At 42.7% G+C, this 20,498-nt stretch overlaps 1 protein-coding gene across 3 annotated transcripts; it reads right to left on the bottom strand.

The window, feature by feature from the left end:
- Positions 1 to 203: 203 nt before the first annotated feature.
- Positions 204 to 18,834, bottom strand: LOC137255628 (calpain-11-like). Of its 3 annotated transcripts, none has more exons than XM_067793081.1 (12): positions 18,722 to 18,834; positions 12,347 to 12,649; positions 9,092 to 9,223; positions 8,345 to 8,541; positions 7,814 to 7,997; positions 6,279 to 6,344; positions 3,741 to 3,829; positions 3,203 to 3,366; positions 2,749 to 2,856; positions 2,474 to 2,568; positions 1,900 to 2,111; positions 204 to 1,570 (listed from the first exon to the last, which is right to left on the bottom strand). In XM_067793081.1, exons 2-12 carry the CDS (start codon positions 12,635 to 12,637, stop codon positions 1,525 to 1,527), a joined length of 1,584 nt encoding a protein of 527 aa, XP_067649182.1. In that variant the 5' UTR covers positions 12,638 to 12,649; positions 18,722 to 18,834; the 3' UTR covers positions 204 to 1,524. The 3 variants fall into 3 exon arrangements, with proteins under 3 accessions (XP_067649182.1, XP_067649184.1, XP_067649183.1); XM_067793083.1 differs by lacking the exon at positions 18,722 to 18,834 and adding an exon at positions 15,895 to 15,969; XM_067793082.1 differs by lacking the exon at positions 18,722 to 18,834 and adding an exon at positions 15,887 to 15,968.
- Positions 18,835 to 20,498: the final 1,664 nt, after the last annotated feature.

The following is a 20,498-nucleotide window of genomic DNA, read 5'->3' as shown; positions in this document are numbered from 1 at the left end:
TACGGTCGCAGTTTGAAAACCAAAACATTTTAATGTATCCCAACACTGTTGGCTTAACGCTGCTTTTCAGGGCATTGTCATTTGTAGAAGCCTCAGGTCGCTAAAATAGAATTTGCTCATCTGTTGAAAGCTCTGTTGTTGATGTACAGTCACCTACGGTTCGTTTGAACTTGGGTTCATTATTCTGATTCACAGTCGTCACGTGTATCTGTGCACTTATGCACTTTATTATTTAATTCACCTTAATTTACAACACAAAGCAACAACAAAAACATAGATTGAAAGTCGAACGTGGTTGAGGATTGAAAACAATTACGACTGGCAGTATGGGCAAAGTTCAAGGTGGAATGTCGTCACTCTCAATAGTGACGTTATCTGTGTTGTTCTATGACGTGTCCATATCTGTAGAAGGTGTCAGTGACCTCCGCTGTTTGTTGTTAAGTAAATACTTCAAAACCGATGTTGTTTTGATTCTTATTTTTTATAAAATTCTATCCTTTTTATCTGTAATAACGGTAGAGCTATTTTTTCATGCTATTGTCATTTGCAGGAGCCCTCGGGCTTTCCAACTGCCCACCTTCGTCGGGCAGTTACTGTAAGTCCCCGGGCTTCTGCAAAGAATAATGCCCTGAAAAAATAGCTTAATCCCTACATTCACACGTGTCAACATTCATTTTAAATAATATATTGTATTTGATTATACGGTAAACTACAACCCAATTTAAAGGGCGATATCTTTTAGTTCGGTATAACCGTAGTTCGTCATACGTATATCAGGGACGCTGTAATATATTTTGAGTGCATACGATCCACTGCCCAAAAATGAGTATCAGCAGACTGACTGCTGTGTCCAACTGAAAGTATTGACAAAATGGATAATTGCTGTTTCATATGAATATTGTCTTTCATCTTTATCCCATACATACTTTGCTGGTGGAGACATATGTCCTTTAAAGAAATACATACGATTGTATCAGGTAATAGTGAGTAGTGTCTCCATGACTTTGCTCCTGGCAGTGTGATGAATATAATACTTGCACGGTTCTGATATGTCAAACAATGAGAGGTTATCTACACTGAAGTAGTGCTGTCCTTAAACTACGGGCGTACTGTGGCAAAATGGGTAATTGTATTCAAACAGTTTTGCTCAAGTTCTTCAGTTAAATGAAGTGACATCAACATCCCCCAACATGCAGTGTCATCTCACTTTTTGTTGCCATTTGATTTCATTCTCTGAATCCCTTGTAAACATGGTCTTGATACCTGTTTAACTACAGTGTCATCAGCATGCTGTCAGCAGTCGCACTTAGTGGTATCATTTCATGTCTTTCTCATATTCTGTATCCCTCGTAAACACGACCCTGGCATCTGCTGGATAGACAGAACATCCAGGTGTTCAACCTGACATGTCTTATTTATCTCGGCTCTACCCGGAGCATTTCCGTGTGAAATTAGTCCTCCTCCTGGTCTATATCAGTTGTAATAAATCCGATACACTGGTGATCGTATGTCACCAAAGCAGGTTCAATACCTAGAAACAACCATGATTTGTTTCCCTCTTGGTACGTTCCTGTTGACAGAAGAGAGAAATATGCTTAATACACAGTCATCAATATACGTAACAGACTTGACACATAATGACAAAAACTTCGCACCTTCTCACTCACCTTTATGCACATCTAACCATTCGTTCATGACTATCATTTCGAAGCGGATATTCAAAGGCAGACAAAATCAAAGCCCCTGAAGGAGGCCAACAATGAGGTGTTAGGAAATCATTCTACCTGCATCCCAGTTGGGCCACCCATTAATGCGACCCTTACCACAAGTAGGGTACATGTTTAGACTGTGACCGGGTGGCCACGGCCTTAAACAACATTCACTCACTAGAGCCTTTACCTGCAGTAGTACACGGGACAGGGGCAGAAGAGCCTGAGTAGGAACTCCCTGGTGATGCCGCGTTGGTAGGTGGAGGGGATAACCAGGTACCGACCCGGCTTCAGTCTGTATCGGAACGTGCACTGCAGGCGGGGGTAATAGTAATCCTTGGCTTCTGTGTCTCTCATCTTGGCCACGTAGAGCATCCGGGACTTTTCACTGCCTCTTACAACCTGGCGTAAATATAAGCGAACTATACAAACTATTTCCATAATTGTAACAAATCCATGCTTGAAGCAGGGCCCTTTTTATGAATCCGACTGTAGCATCAGCATATGTCTCTATATAATCGACAAAGTGACAGGGAGGTGACACCCCTCACATACACATGCAAAAAGCAAGTCACCTGAAAATACGTGGAACAATTCGAAATCGAGAAATGTATAACTGTATGTGTATTCAGTAATTCTTCTCATGGGTTTCTCAAAGAAATAGGTCGCCTTTTCAAAAGTTTTTGAAACATTTATGAACTAGAACGTTTCGTCCATGAACTTACGAAACGCAAGTTTTGAGACGATGACGCTTCCTCGCTCACCTTGTACACGTCACACCGTATGGATTCATAGTCGAGGTGGTGAGCCTTCTGTATTATCTGCACAACGGTGGGAACATATCCATCCTCTGATAAACCTGATAACAAGAGTCCAGATTTCAGGAATTATCATCAACGAGCTGTCATACCCGAGTGAATGATACCATGAATACCATTCTTATTTGGTCTGAAACTAGTATACATTTAGGTTTTTCGAGGTGCCAATGATTCTAATGAGTAATGACATCGTTCTTTCCAAACCTGACAGTGACACAAACCTTCTTCTGGAACTGTAAACGCAAACCGCGGGTTCCTGACTCGAGCCCTCAAGGTGCCTCCTTGTCCTACTCCTCCCCGCCACTCGCCGAATATCCTCAGTACATGATCTGTTACAGAATAATGCAGACAAGAAGTACAACTATAACTGTGTACACTACCGGACAAAAGAAAGTTACATACGGGTAGTTTGCAGTCTGGCAAATATTTCAGCCACACTCTTTGATAACGATTTTGATTGTTTGGAAGATCCAATTACAAGTGTAACTGTATAATAGTTGTGCACCTTTAAGCACTGATAACACACACATGAGAATAACAAAGGTGTTATCTTGGCGTAATTTATTATAGAACTATATATTTTAGTTTTACCAAAGGTTTCTTTTTCAGAGTAACCTACCATTCAAATAATTATTTGTACCAATGCACTTATCACAAATCAGTTTGATTACTCACTGAGGCCATCTGATCGTCCATCAATGTCAAAATCTGGAGTCAGCGAGCAAATTGTAGTCTGATTAAAATAATGGAGAAAGTCTTCTAAGTTTATCCAGAACTCTCCATCGTTTTTTTTCCTTAGTATTTGGATTCCCTCGGACAATTCGCCCCACTCTCTGCTCCTAAAACAACAATTTGTAAAACCAAACTTGAAGATCTACCGACAGAAAGACGACTTCTGACAGAACACTGATCGTCACCGTCAGAGACTTTCGGTCTCAGTCATGAACACTGTCCAATGGGCATCCACAACAATATTTGTGGAAATAATGTAGCCGGATCACTGATGTCTCCATGTAGGTGAGGGATGGTGGGGTAGCATAGTGGTGAAAGCGTTCTTTTATTAAATTTCTTGAACAAAAGTGTTAGCATATTTATTCTCAATATGTGACTTTTTGTCGTCAGGATGGGACTGAAATATTCCCGATGTGATGTACTGACTACATGTATCCTACAGAAAGGTGGTAGATTTCTAGAGAGTAGCAGACCCACTAACCTGTCGCTCCATTTTCCCTGCCATTCGTGGGAACCATAAGGATTGCGTATCCTCACTAGGGGAACCTTCTCGCCGTCACGCCTAGTCACCTTGAACATAACTTGGGTAATTGCCATCGGTGAAAATCCATATACACAACACAAATGTTGTGAACGGTCATATCATCCAGTGTTAAATCTTTGAAGGGCATTTAGGAGTGGAATGCAAAGGAAAAGCAAGATTTCTGAATGTCAACTTCTTTATTGTGGAAAACACAACGTTTCAGAGCGTATGATTGCTCCTTCATCAGGTGAATAGTGGGAGTACCAAGAGGGGCATATATACAGAGGCGCTACAAAGAAAACGTGTTAACAATGTTGAAGACTAAAAGGTATAATACAGACATGAGGCCAGTAATGTACTAAAACAACATGGTAATTGGCGTGAAAATATACAAATAACAGTATCATTATGTTCTTTACCCCATCATTACCATGTTACTTTAGTGCATCAAAGGCCTCCTCATGTTGTTGTAGTGCATCACTGGCCTCCTCATGTTCTTGTAGTGCATCACTGGCCCCCTCATGTTGTTGTAGTGCATCACCGGCCTCCTCATGTTGTTGTAATGCATCACTGGCCTCCTCATGTTGTTGTAGTGCATCAGTGGCCTCCTCATGTTGTTGTAGTGTATCAGTGGCCTCCTCATGTTGCTGTAGTGTATCAGTGGCCTCCTCATGTTGTTGTAGTGTATCCGTGGCCTCCTCATGTTGTTGTAGTGCATCATTGGCCTCCTCATGTTGTTGTAGTGCATCACTGGCCTCCTCATGTTTTTGTAGTGTATCAGTGGCCTCCTCATGTTGTTGTAGTGTATCACTGACCTCCTCATGTTGTTGTAGTGCATCACTGGCCTCCTCGTGTTGTTGTAGTGTATCACTGGCCTCCTCATGTTGTTGTAGTGCATCATTGGCCTCCTCATGTTTTTGTAGTGCATCACTAGCCTCCTCATGTTTTTGTAGTGCATCACTAGCCTCCTCATGTTGTTATAGTGCATCAGTGGCCTCCTCATGTTGTTGTAGTGTATCAGTGGCCTCCTCATGTTGTTGTAGTGCATCCGTGGCCTCCTCATGCTGTTATAGTGCATCACTAGCCTCCTCATGTTGTTGTAGTGCATCACTGGCCTCCTCATGTTGTTGTAGTATATCCGTGGCCTCCTCATGTTGTTGTAGTGTATCACTGGCCTCCTCATGTTGTTGTAGTGCATCACTGGCCTCCTCATGTTGTTGTAATGCATCACTGGCCTCCTCATGTTTTTGTAGTGCATCACTGGCCTCCTCATGTTGTTGTAGTGCATCAGTGGCCTCCTCATGTTGTTGTAGTGTATCATTGGCCTCCTCATGTTGTTGTAGTGCATCACTGGCCTCCTCATGTTGTTGTAGTGCATCAGTGGCCTCCTCGTGTTGTTGTAGTGCATCACTGGCCTCCTCATGTTGTTGTAGTGCATCCTTGGCCTCCTCGTGTTGTTGTAATGCATCACTGGCCTCCTCATGTTGTTGTAGTGCATCACTGGCCTCCTCATGTTGTTATAGTGCATCAGTGGCCTCCTCATGTTGTTGTAGTGCATCACTGGCCTCCTCGTGTTGTTGTAGTGCATCACTGGCCTCCTTGTGTTGTTGTAGTGCATCACTGGCCTCCTCATGTTGTTGTAATGCATCGCTGGCCTCCTCATGTTTTTGTAGTGCATCACTGGCCTCCTGATGTTGTTGTAGTGCATCAGTGGCCTCCTCGTGTTGTTGTAGTGCATCACTGGCCTCCTCATGTTGTTGTAGTGTATCACTGGCCTCTTCATGTTGTTGTAGTGCATCACTGGCCTCCTCATGTTGTTGTAGTGCATCACTGGCCTCCTCATGTTGTTATAGTGCATCAGTGGCCTCCTCATGTTCTTGTAGTGCATCACTGGCCTCCTCATGTTCTTGTAGTGCATCACTGGCCTCCTCATGTTGTTGTAGTGCATCACTGGCCTCCTCATGTTGTTGTAATGCATCACTGGCCTCCTCATGTTTTTGTAGTGCATCACTGGCCTCCTGATGTTGTTGTAGTGCATCACTGGCCTCCTCATGTTGTTGTAGTGCATCACTGGCCTCCTCGTATTGTTGTAGTGCATCACTGGCCTCCTTGTGTTGTTGTAGTGCATCACTGGCCTCCTGATGTTGTTGTAGTGTATCACTGGCCTCCTCATGTTATTGTAGTGTATCACTGGCCTCCTCATGTTGTTGTAGTGTATCCCACTATTCACCTGATGAAGGAGCAAGCATACGCTCCGAAACGTTGTGTTATCCACAATGAAGAAGTTGACATTCAGAAATCTTGATTCTCTTCTCCCTCAGTAGTCAGATGACTACCAATGAAAGAGTTAAACCCACAGACTTGGCTTTATGACAATGCTACCCTTAAGTCTTTCAACATGACATTGAGTAAAATGAGCCTCAACTTTGAAATGAAATAAATATGCTTATTCTCAAACTGCTTCCAGTTATTATCAATAAATACGTTATACTTTACCACATAGGCCCCTGTCAAGGAATAGGCATGCCCTCCAACCAGGCCCTCCTTGCCATCGAACTTGGACTGAAGTATACAATATTTCAGTCTTGCATGTAGTGAGTGAGACATGCATATGTATGTCGTAGAATGACATGACACAGTGAGAGTGGTGGCGAAGCGTCACATCCAACTGCGGTTATCGGGAATCCCTGCTGGGTAACTTCGTGTGAATTTCGTCAAATAGTCAATCATTCGAAATACTGGACACAATTGTCAGATTAAATTGTCTACTCCGGACTAGGACCGAAAGTGATTGGGGTGCGATAGATAATTGGAACTAGGGGAAAACTGTAGTAAAACTGTATCCAGATTGTGCGCTGCTGCCGGATTCAGTGGTAAGAGTTTCACATTCTTTTATCTAAAAACTGCATTACTCACAACATATTACCATTATCAACTTAACAGTGTCAAAAAAAACCACAATGGAAACATTATACATTTCTACCTTGAACCATATGTTTCTTTGCCAGTAATTTAGTGAGATGTGAATGACAAAGCATTTCTTGACATATGTAAATATTGCATCAATTCACCTCCTGACTTGTTTTGATTGGGTTAACATTTGTCTTTTCAGGTTCCTACACAAATCACTCGTTGAGAGCGACGTGTGCGACGCGGCTGTTTCGCTCAGGTGTAGATGAGCAGTTGATTGCAAAAACAACCGGTCACAGGAGTAACGCCATTCGCAACTACAAGCGTATGTGTACTGAACAAGAGGCGACGCTGAGCAGGATAGTGCAAGGGAAACCAAGAAAGCGAAATGTGAAACGGCAACCATGTCATCAAGTTCCTGCGAGAAATCCCGAGCTTTGCAAATGAACAGTACCGAGGGCATCAACATTTCTGTCAACCTTACGGTCACAAAATGAAAGTTTGTGTATGTTCGGTGAATAAAATACATTCTGCAGTATGCATTGCTTTTACTTTTTATGGTTCCATTAACCCATGACTGTCTTGTTTCAGCACATGTATTAGACTACTACTGGTACTACGTTGTAAATGTTTGCTCTCATGTTGGAATCTGACATCTGTACTTTACATCGGCGTTTGCCAGTTACAACCATCCAGCCAAAAGTAGGCGCAGATTGTTGAAAAAGGGTCTTATGGAACAATTGTGCACTGCTGTTTTTTCCTATTGTTTCATAAGACATTTTCAATTGCAACAATCTGCGCCTACTTTTGGTTGGATGACTATAAGTGGCAAACGTCGATGTGACGTAAAGCTGTCAGGTTCCAACATGAAAGCAGACATTTAAAAAGTAGTCCCGGTCGTAGTCTAACTACTATCTGGGTTGGTTAGACTACGAACTGAAACAAAACAGTCATGGTTTAATGTTAGTTTGATGACATTTGAGATAAATGTCATCAAACTTTTGTGTATGATCGAATTCGAGTTTCCGTGACTGGATGTTTCATGGTGCATGTGGCGCCCTGGACGTTTGTGGATAAAGCAGACTTGTGTCGGACAAGTAAAATGGCATAATGAGACTCACGGGAACTGCACAAGTGACCAAAGCGCCTGTACGAAGGGCGTTCCTGAGACGACGAAATAGCTCGGTAGGGTCAGGATCATCGTAGTTAAAGCTGACTTTCTCTGCCACGCCCCCTGTCAAGGTGATGTACGCGTCGCTAGGGTAACCACCCTCGTCGCTCACCACGTTGTACGATCCATGCAGTCTATGAAACAGAAACAGTTCAGAAGCACAGATGTAGATTGTTTGTTGGACAATTTCATCTTAAATCCCGCCCGCACATCGTAATGACTGTTTCGTTTGAATTGTTCTACCCGTGAAGATTTGGGTTTAGAATTGATCATCAATAGATCTAGCCCATGCTTGTCGTAAGAGGCGACAATAAATATTTAAATAGACCCATGACAACACATTTCAAAATCATGTATAAAGCTAAATCGTCTTTGTGAAGGACATGTAACGTCTTCTAATCCTAATTAATCCTAATCATAATAATCCTAAAGCGTTATGGGAAATTACGTCACACAACGTGTGGATCAGTGACTGGGTTACCTGGCCAGCGCCTTCTCCAGTAGTGAGACCCACATCTCGTTGGTGTCCGTCCCAGACAATGCTCCGTACAGGCACCTGCTGCCGGCAAACACGGGGAGATAGTCGTCCATGTAGACGTCCTCCCACTCCCCGAACCTCCACAGTCGACAGTGACAGATCCCGTCAGTTCTTGGAGTGTACGAATCTTCATTGATAACCTGACGGCAATAATATAATTAAAGTAAGGCAGTGGTGAAAGTCTCGTTATGCCACAGTCCGGGTTCAATCCCTCACATGGATACAATGTGTGAAGCCATTTATGGTTTCCCCTCATTGATATTGCTAGAATATTGCAAAACGCGGCTTAAAACTAAACTCACGTACCGACTGGATGAAGCAGGTTCATGATCTGAAGTGTATGACATACTCATTGCCCAATAATGTTCATTCACTGTAACCCTCTAACCTCTGAGAGGAAGGAGGGGAAGCCCAGTGGTTGAAGCGTTAGCAAAACACCCGGGTTCGATTCCCCGTATTGATACCATCTGTAAAGTATATGTCTGCTGTCCCCACTCACTCACTGACCACAATGTCGGATAAGAACTAACAGTAAATATATCAGGTTCAGATTGACCACTCAGTCCAGCCAGACCACTCGAAAACCACTGACGACAAATATTTGGACCACATTTAAGCGTAGCAGTAGATTAGTATTGTAACGTGCTGTATGGCTACAATATTAAATTACTCGTGGTGATACTGTGTTACCTTCCTACAGAGAGCCGGCTTGTCACCAAGGTTTGCCATCATGGACAGGAACCAGCATGTTCCAAAGCTCCGCTGCTTGATGTCGAATCTCGAAGTCCCATCAGCGAAGAGGACGGGATTGCGAACGATTTCCTGTAAATATCAAAACAGAATTAGATATTAAAATCGTGATGCAGGGCATAGTGCTCTATCCAGCATCAGTTAACACTATGGCGTAGTTCAATGGGTGGGTTTGCGAGGTTGTTGCAATCATACCTGCAATTGCAGATATATCATGGATGTATGTATATAGTTGGACCAGTCTGGACCAAAACATCTGGCGACTATATCATTCAAATTACCAGCATAGGGTTAGGCAATGGGGTTGACATGCCTCAACCAAGTCACCAAGTCTGACTACTACATCCCGTTAACCGCCTTTCACGACAAGCATGGGTTGTTGAAGATGTTCACGGGTCGTGCATGATTATTTACAGACCGTGGCCATATCGATGTCATCATATATATGATGACCAGTAGTGGTCAGTAGGGTGTGTATATTATACACAAAAGGCACACGTATGGAAAATGTCCAGCCCTAAAGGGCTACCTTGGACCGTTTGAAAATATATGCCCATATTAAAAGATAAAGGACAGGGGATGATGCGTTCACACGGGTATTACAGTAGGAATAGAAACGCATGGCTGAACCACACGTCATGTAAGTACAGTACCCGCTAGTCCCTTAAAGTCTCTGAAGCGTACACGGGGCCGTTGTTAACTTCTCATAGCAGGGAGGCACTATCCGCGTTCGAGGTGATGGTGTGAGAATGCGTTTCATATGACTGCAAATTGGGTCTCATTGCAGTACCTGGGACGCTCAGTGGTCAGTGTTATACACAAGAAGTACGGGATACCGCTGTCGTGTCACATTTTCAAAACTATGTCCTTGCAGGGCTGGGTGGGCAATATCCTCCTTCGAGGATCTAGGGGATCCGGGGGTATGACCCCCCTGGGAATAATAAAACTTAGATGCTCTCAAACGCAATTCTGAAGCTTAAATGACCCCATTTATGTAATATACAGTTTTGTATAAATTAATACATTTTTTTCTCTTTTCCTGCTACTTTTTATCATTTTGAAATGTTTGTTTGGTTTTTTTTTAGAAAAAGCTTCTTTGTGCAAAACTGTAGCCTCTGTGCATGATATGCTGTACTCAGCTTCATAAGTATGTTTATACGTGTCATATGACAGAACAACGTTTGCTCGGTTAAGTATTAATATACAGCAGATGTGTTGTTGAATTCAGTTGACAGACAGTCCAGTAATTGTAGGTCACATAAACATCATACATTGATATCTTCAGGTTTGTTCAATATTACTCAGTCACTTTACTCACTGCAACTAGTCAAGTCACACAGTGTGCTTTAGTTACGATGTACAGTTTCAAGGGATTATTGGAGTTTGACTACATTCTACACTTTCAGTTGAGTTTGAAGGTATTGGCATTCCTCAGACCTACCATCCAGCTACTAAGTCATTTATCAAACGAATTCCTGATGGGTGGAACAGATCTTCATCATGATCACAGAACAAGATTCAAAACGTGATCTGCGTGATCACGTGGATAAGTGAGTGGGTTTAGTTTTACGCCACACTCAGCAATATTCCAGCTGTATGGCGCCGGTCTGTAAATATTCGAGTGTGGGCCAGGCAATCCAGTGATGAGCATCGATCCGTGTTCACGTGGATGTGAGAGTCATTCATAATGACATCGGTTCATAGTTTGAAAAGTCGATAGTTTTCATAACACTGTTGACCTTTTACTTTACCAATCAATGTTTGTGAATCATGCATTCATTGTTTTGTATGTTATTGCTTATTTTGTGTATCATGACTTTTAGAGTCATGTGGATTGAATGCAAAACGTTATCTGATAAAATCGTGTGTTCGTTAATTATCATCAGGTACTGCACAAAATGCCTTCAGTTTATAGGGTTCCGGCTAGTCTATGTAACTGCCCTGGATTACCTATTTTATACGTTAATGGTTGTCGTAATCCTATGCAATTACGTGTACCAGGTGTTCTGATACCGATCATCGGTTACATAAGCAGCCCCAAATCTTAGCGACATTAGTTGAGGTGTGGATTTCAGCGCTACGGTGAGAGTATATAACACTCAAAAGAGTGTTATATCAATAGATTGATTCCCCGAGAGTAATCTGTAACAATATTACCCTACCCCGACCCTTCCGAAGATCCGGGTTCGATTCCCCATTTCCGGGGTACCTCGCCGAGATACTACTGAAAGCTGGAATGTTGGTGGGGTATTGCTAAAAGCGGCATAAAACCATATTCAGTGGCTCTATTAGCAATATGTGGTTGTAAGGTTCAAATGTCGTATTATTAAGGCAGAATGGTTCATGCATGAATTCTGTGCATCTCAATAAATGTGCTCACTATTTGTTCATACAACACATCCCACCTTAAGGCACAGAACAGAAAGACACTCTGGAGAAGGTGATGCAGCATGCATATCCCATTCAATTACCTATAAGTGCCCCATAAAGTATCATCCCAAAGAAATTTACTTTCTTCAGAGCACCGATGTAAGACATTGTCCACGTTCACCGTGTTGTCTACAGAATCCTGAATTTACAGGTGAGACCTGCCCGCCATTGTGACCTGCCAGGTAATATCAATCACGTCCCATTGTTTATACTCGGACCTTACAAGAAGGATAACAAAGTCTCAACTAAATATCCAGTGCTGCAGCAGCTGCTGTATTGTAAAATGAAGTGTGGAAAGTCACCTCATAGTTTGTGGCCAGTCTGAACCTTAACCACACATGAAAGAGATAAGGCGGTAACAGTGATGGTGAAACTGAATATCTTTAACAATTACAACAATGCCTGAATAAAACATCATTTCTCCATATTTAACAGGAAAGTCGATTGCACGACTCTCATTCCATCATAAGTGCGTGTTTCTAAACCACTACCAAATAGAAATGACACCAGGTGTTCGCTAGCGTATCCTGCCTCGTCGGTGACACAAAAACATGCAAAGTCAAATCAGCCGAAAACAAAAGGCAACACCCCGTGTCATGACACCAACACCAACAGAAATTTTAATGATAGTTACTTAAGTGATATACGTTAATGGCCTGTGGTTAGTTGGTGTTATTTGGAAGATATTTCACAAAAGGGGTGTTCCAGAAAGTTGGTTGACAGTCTATAGAAGATAACCTAATCAGTATAATGTGTTCTTAATACCTGCGGTCTCTTCCAATCCAGTTTTAGCTTTTCGTATTCTTTTATTGCAATTGGGAGAGTGAAGTCCATGTCTGTCCACATCTGACCAGGGGGAACTTCTGGGCGGCGTGGCTTGGCGTCATTTATTTCCGATGTCGTTCTGAAGTCCACGGTGTAGTACTTCAGGTTCAAGCTCTGAGGGTCGTCCGTGTACTGCTCTTTTGCGTCCTGCTCAAAGTCGTCTTCCCAAACTTCGTCATTGTTGAGGTCGTGGAAGTAGTCGTCCTCGTACGTTGAGGAGGTACAGCCCATTGTATGGTGTAACTTCAAATATAAGGAATGAATATGCTTAGTATTGAAACCTTTCTTAACTCATAGAACGACATCAAACTGTATCAACATACATTTGTGAAAAAAAAACACAACGCATAACCAAATATCAGTTTACCTTGACGTTTATTAAATGATCGGATTACACAATAAATTAAGAATGTACAACAACCAAATTTTACACAGGGTTAGGCACATGTTTACATACAGTCAATTACCGCTCTTGGGGACATCTGTGTCTGTGACGGCATTGTGACAAAGTCTACCACTCTTGGGGACATCTGTGTCTGTGACGGCATTGTGACAAAGTCTACCGCTCTTGGGGACATCTGTGTCTGTGACGGCATTGTGACAAAGTCTACCACTCTTGGGGACATCTGTGTCTGTGACGGCATTGTGACAAAGTCTACCGCTCTTGGGGATATCTGTGTCTGTGGCGGCATTGTGACAAAGTCAGTTCCTGGTGTGACCACCACGAGCATCGACCACTGCTCTGCACCGTCTGTGTGAGGATTGAATCTGGCGTTTGTGGAATCCTTCTCCGCTCATCCTCAGTTGTTGTAGCGTCTGTGGTTGAGGCTGTCGGCGTCGCACATGTCTGTCTAGCAGATCCCACAATGTTCATTGAGGTTGAGATCCAGCGGTTTGGGTGGCCATGGCAGCACATTCAAGTGGCCATGTCCATTGCCGAACGTTTCTGCACCATTGCACGACGATGATGATACCGCAGAACAGGGGCTGTATATGGTCGCAGTGGCCGTATCCCAGGCTGTCGTGGGCAAATTCTGATGGTTTGCGCTGATACTCTGCGAAGTTCAGGAACATGTTTGGCTGTGTATGTTGCACTGACTGGTCCGGCTGCAGCGAATGAACCATCCTGGATCTCTCCAGGGTATACGTTCCGATAAGTCTCCACTATACCCTGGATGCATCTACGGCTAACCCTTGGCTAAAGGGAGGTAACAAAATTTTCGGACCGTAGATGCATCCAGGGTATAGTGGAGACTTATCGGAACGTATACCCTGGAGATATCGAGGGTGCGGATGAAGCGGTCCTTCGCCGGAGTTGTGACCCTTAGCCTACCAGTTCCCTGTCGATCTCGGGTAGAGTTGTAGAGTCTGTATTGCGGCCACAGACGGGGTACTTTGCCGTACGTTGAAGTGCCTGGTTACTGGTGGATGACTTTCTCCAGCTTCCAGACGTGCAATGGCTCTATTTCTACACTTTTCATTCAGTCTTGGCATCTTGAGGGTCGCTGATACTGGGCCGCTTAGATTGATTTGCAAAGGGACTGTCACATTTTCATACCCATCGGCATGAAGCTTTAGTGCCCGTATTTGAACGTCCAATATGCTTACGGCATTTTCTCCATGCGATTTCTGCAAGTTTTAATTCAAGGTGCTGTATTTTGGCGACAGTTCCCCAAATGTTGCGTTGGTGTGCAGTGAATTAGTGTATTGGCTGTATTCACATATAGCAATGACATTTACGGTCAAACACCGCGATAAGTCGATATCTCGGTTGTCTCGATATAATTTCTCAGTCCCTACAGAATCTTTCATTATTTATCATTATTTGAACCCTATAAACTCGATATGGATGTTCCGATATTCCGGATATCTCGATATGACTTCATGGTCTCGACAAGCTAAGTCACCCTGTTAACTTGACATTCAAACCTACCTTTCTCGGACAAGTATCCATCTGAACTGTGACTATCTCCACATGTTTACACACACGATGCGGCATGAATCAAAGGTAGCGGTAGAATAAGCTGATTAAGGCTAACTGAGTTGTAGGTGTCTTTTGTTTGTTTATCTAATTAGGATGTACTCCCAATTTCAACTTTCAACACTCAACACTCATGATAACGTACTATGGTATCGAATCAAAATATAGTGATAAGCTAATTAAGGACTCGACTGATTTTTGAGTTGTTACTAAACTGCCAACTGAGAAACCAGCCCAATCCCCGCCCCCACTTACACAAGCAACCGTCGCCCTGACCGTCCAGAGATGGCTGACGAATGACACAAGGACTTGTTATGTATCAAGAGAGGTTGACCAGTGTTGCATTCAAGCCAGCATCAAATGTCCGTCAGTTAAAACTTTCTGATTTCTTCACTTCATATGTGGAGTAAATCCAACTTTTGTCATATTTCAAAATGGACACTATGATATGATTTCAGGAACTTAACGCCTCAACTGAATGATCGCGGCTTGTAAATACAACGATCCACATGTTTTAGGTAAGAATATTCTCCAAGTCACTGAGCCTGATCACACAGGTCTTATAATGTCCCTTTATCACCAGCGCTGACTCATTGGACCATACGTTTTGAATATACGGGTCTCAAAACCGGATCCATGTGTGGATCCGCCTCCACAAACAATACAGTATTGACGTTCTGTGAATCTGTTCTTGTCGCATGAACTGCTCACTGTAGTGTGTATGGGGCTGTGATCAACCACCTGATATCCCGGTCTTTTTGACGTCTTTATTATAGGGGTCTGTTGGACTGGGAGCAGTTACTCTTAACTAGGCTTTAGGTGCTGGTGCACTAGGCTTGTGTTGTCACCTTGCCAGTAGGTAGGTTTGTTCAGTTACACATTTTAGTAAGATTTATACGGCGTTAGGTGCTATGAACATTAGAGCAGAATTTAATCTTTCAATTTCTCATTCTCACCTACTGTGAATCTAGCCAGTAACAAAACTATATGATGTTTCACGTTGAAACCATCATGAAACGTTCACCAGATAGCGATATCGACATGCAACGTGTTGGTTATTACTGACAGACGTAGCGATATCGACATGCAGCGTGTTGGTTATTACTGACAGACGTAGCGATATCGACATGCAACGTGTTGGTTATTACTGACAGACGTACCGATATCGACATGCAACGTGTTGGTTATTACTGACAGACGTAGCGATATCGACATGCGAAGTGTTGGTTATTACTGACAGACGTACCGATATGGACATGCAACGTGTTGGTTATTACTGACAGACGTAACGATATCGACATGCAACGTGTTGGTTATTACTGACAGACGTAGCGATATCGACATGCGAAGTGTTGGTTATTACTGACAGACGTACCGATATTGACATGCAACGTGTTGGTTATTACTGACAGACGTAACGATATCGACATTCTACCTGAACGTTACTCATTAGTAGCCACAATGTCATACATATGCAACGTGTTATTTTCAATACTTACATACTTACGTCGCCCCGTGTGTTACAAAGTCTCCATAAAAGGAATGAAGCATCACAAAACTGACCGTGTAGTCACTGTTCACACCCCGTGTTTCCAATACGTTTTATGCATCCATGATACAATGTTCAATCCTCACAGGTCGGGATAGTTAAACCTACAGATATGACCTTGCACTTTTCCAAGTGCTCCGGATACATTGTTATGTGTGCACAAATAGCCCGAGGGTAAGTAATTTCCTTATCCATTTCTGCGTGATGTCAAGCTTCAGTGATTGACGAGAAAGACAGAAGGGAGAAATACTTTACAGCTTATATATTGTCAATATATTATCAAGTATATGTTCAAATGTAAGACGCTGTGTTGGGAAGAATCCATGCATGTCGCTACAGTCGTGTCAACAACTGCTACTTCTTTCAACAACCAGACTTATCAATGGGCGCACATTGTGGACATGTGAATAAGGCTCTACTGCCGATGTGACGATACGGTTATTTCTATAGAGTCCTTACATCGTGAGGCAGAAGAGTCCTTACATCGTGAGGCAGATGAAATGATATCTTTCCCCGAGAAAACTGGTTGCCTTGGAGTAGTATCTACAACGTTTGCGACAAACACCATCGATCAGTCTTGTAAGGTGTATATGGTTTGTGAATTTGTTCTGTGCGCTGTAAGTAGATTACTGGGTAAACTATTTAGCCCATAGATATACTAAGTAGACTATTGGGTAAACTATTTAGCCCATAGATATACTAAGTAGACTATTGGGTAAACTATTTAGCCCATAGATATACTAAGATAATAGGTGTTGACATGGAAAATATCTTCGGTACCCTTCTGATGACGTTTGGGGTTTAAACGTGACACATGACACATAGCACTGTCAAGAAAAATGACCAACAATGTTCTTTTAAAAAGGCCAGAAAACCAGGCGCTCATCATTCCCACTTGCAGTCTTAAACAGTGCGGAAGTCATCGTTCTGGAACAAGCTCGCCACGGGAAAATGACAGGTGGAGAGTGCCACTGTCCGATACGTCGTACCATGACGCTGCCCGCCCGTTCAACGTCTGTAGATACACCATTTGGAATTTATGGTGACGTTTTCCACTAAATAACCAAGCTATATACCCCACAAATAACGACACAAACTGAACAGTCCCACGTCCCCGCGTATACATGCGCCATCCGTGCAACACACCCAATTCTAAATCCAGTAAATCCGGAATATCAACAGGTCGTCGTAGCAATCACCTTAACAAGTTGTGCCATGATCCCTCATCACACGTGTACCCTGAACTCACATCACAGATGTACCCTTATCCCACATCAAAGTTGTACCCTGACCCCTCGTCACAGGTGTACACTGATCCCTCATCATAAGTGTACCTTGATCCCTCATCACGGGTGTACCCTGATATATTATCACAGGCGTGCCCAAACCAAAGATCACAGATGTACTCTGATCTTACATCACAAATGCACCCAGATCCCACAGGTGTATTCTGACCAACATCATATGAGGATATCTTCCCACAGGTGTGAATCCATGATGACAGGTGTACCTTGATCGCACATGGAAGTGAGTGAGTCAGCAGTATTCCAGCCATGTGGTGACTATGAAAGTTGTAACTTTGTAAATCTGTTACTGAATGAATACAAACGTAGTTGATACGGAAAGACCAGTCAGATAACCAGTCTGTCGCATATTTACACTTCAACTTGGCATGTATCCATAACACACTAATTCTATCTGCAACAAGTTACCAACAAGGTAGATCAACACACCAGGGACCATGGGGACTTATAGTACTTTTTCAAACTGCATGGATCCTAGATGGATTTACGCATCCTTTCAGCTCTTGGCAGTTTAGGCAAGATTTGGTGTTGATTTACACGAACCTACAACGCGTGTGTAACAGGCAGATTGTGAAATCAGTCGTTTCTTGAATAACTAAGAGGGTCAGCCATTTCACGTCATTTTGTGCAACAACGATCAATATACTTTAGTCGTTTCGTGAAACTTCATTTCAGCTATATGTGGTGGACAGGGGTTTGTGGGGTGTGGCTGTTCTGGACACAGTAAGTGTCAAACAGACACAGGTAAATGCTTCAAAACCGACCTAAAGTGCGATAGTTTTACTGTTATTGGCAATAAGTGATGTTGAAATTGTGATCCATTTTTGGTAGATTAAGTTCCTGAGAGAAATTTGATGAAATGTCTGAAGTATATTGATTGTTGTTACACAAATTGAGTTATTTTTTCAGTCATTTCACATGACTGCATATATACCTACATCACGGGTGTACATTCATCCTTCACCACAGGTGAGTCTTGATCCCATATCACAGGTAAACCCTGATTCCTTGTCATAAGTACACCCTGGTCTCACATCAAAATACTACATAAGAAACCCGTGAAGATCCAGATTAGAACTAAAAATCACACACGCTTATTTCTGTAAACATACCACTCTCTGTTCATGCCACTACCTCTTATCAAGATATAGATACAGTCATTTACAGGTCAAACATGTTTGTGGCATGACATATCATGATATCAGTATTTACTGATATCCCCTTGTGTCCTGGATATGTCTGCTACACAGTGTTGCCCACGTAATTCTCCCCCGAAGCTTTAACACCTGCACGAGAATACAGCGTACAAAAGACAGGTAAGTGAAAGGTACTCGCAACCAGCGCCATATAGCTAGCTGAGCATGCTGTTAAACAACACGTCAAATATACCCAGTCTATGAACTATATTAAACGGTTTTTAAGTTCCCACAGGACAAACGCTACTGGTGTAGTTACAGAATATAGTTAATAACGTCACCTACCTCCCAACGATTGAACCGTCAACGTAGGAACTAGCGGAAAATACGATCTCAATACCCGTGTAATGTGCATTATGTTTACAGCGACTTTATGTCATCGTCTTATCGCTCTGTGTAAATAATACCACAACCAATGCATGTCAAGGCTACTTGGCCTTTTGACTGTCGAGCCCCTATCGACTTACAGGTGTTTTAAAGGTCTGTGGTATCGTCAACATTCTAGAGTGAGTGAGTGAGAGAGTTTGCTTGTACGCTGGAAATATTCCAGCAGTATCACGACTAGGGACAACAGTAATGGGCTTCATACATTTTACACATGTGGGGAATCGAACCCGGGTCTTCGGCATGACGAGAAAACTCTTTAACCACAAGGCTACTCTATCGCCCCACATATGATATTAAGTGTTATACTCGTAGCAGGTACCTTTATAAAACATTAGTCGTAAACTCCTAGAAGGAAACTATAGCAGCCAACAAGTCTTTAACTCACAGGGACCGACATATTCTAATGTCATCGAGTGGTCAGACTCGCTGGCTTGTTGACACGTCATGGTATCCCAATTTCGTGGATCGATGTTCATGCTGTTGAGCACTGGATTGTATGGTGTCTGGCCCAAATTGGTTATTTGCAGACTGCCGCCATCTAACTGTAATATTGCGTCAAACAAGAAACCTAACAGACCAAGTTTTCCACAGAAAGATGTTTTTCTAAACTCGGCATGTGCCTTTAAAAGACATCTATAACAACGCATGGAAAACACATCTATGACAAAACAAGTTATATTTCCAGAGTTCGCAATGGTGATTGTAAAACTTGGGCCCTTATCGTGCGTTGACAATACCATTTGTTTCGGGGAATCAAAATCAATATCGCATGTTAAGCAAACATTAAACTGTTTATGATTTAAAGGCCCATGTCATTTGCTTCCAGTCACCCCACGCGTGTGTAAATTTGTGTCCCACAATCTTTTGGGGCGTTATGACCAGGATTACTTTTCAAGTGTTTAAGAATTTATTTCTTATTTATTTTCAATGGTAGTGAGTGGGCGGGCAGTGACTGTAGGCGGGGACTTTACTTAAGGTATCCACAGTCCAGGGCCTAGATTTACGAAGCTCTTAGTCACTAGTGGAAATGTAGTCGTAAGTTAATGTTAATGTAGAGCACTTACGACTATCTTAGCGCTAAGAAATCTTAGAAAAGTTAGGCCTGCGGCTTCGTTTTATAGTTACAGTGCCTGTGTGACGCTATGTGGAAGTTTGCGCCAGGTTGTAAATTGATCCTATGAATGTGGTGGTATCCGAGGTTTGTCGTCAGCGTAAACGCGCTCCAGTGGTTACCATGAAGTCGTAAACACTAACACAAGTAAGCGCACCATGTGTTCAGAGAGAAGGATAACTCTCTTGTCCGTCTGCATCAACCCTACACGCCGTAATGATCAGAGTGAGAGGGATCAAGATACACCTGTAATGAGGGATCAAGTTACACATGCGATAAGGGATCAAGGTATATCTTTGATGAAGGTACATCTGTGTTAAGGGATCAAGATACATCTTTGATGACGGATCAAGGAACACCTGCAATAAGAGATCGAGGTACATCTTTGATGAGGGATCAGGGTCCACCTGTGATGAGGGATCAAGGTACACATGTAATTAGGCATCAATATACATCTATGACGAAGGATTAAGGTACACCTGTGGTGAAGGATCATACTACGCCTATGAAGAGGGATCAGGGGACACAAGTGATAAAGGATCAAGGTACACCTATGATGAAAAA

Source organism: Haliotis asinina, chromosome 11, assembly GCF_037392515.1.
Source record: "Haliotis asinina isolate JCU_RB_2024 chromosome 11, JCU_Hal_asi_v2, whole genome shotgun sequence".
NCBI classification, from domain to species: domain Eukaryota; kingdom Metazoa; phylum Mollusca; class Gastropoda; order Lepetellida; family Haliotidae; genus Haliotis; species Haliotis asinina.
The sequence above is the reverse complement of the archived record's forward strand: the minus strand, read 5'-3'. Positions and strand labels throughout refer to the sequence as shown.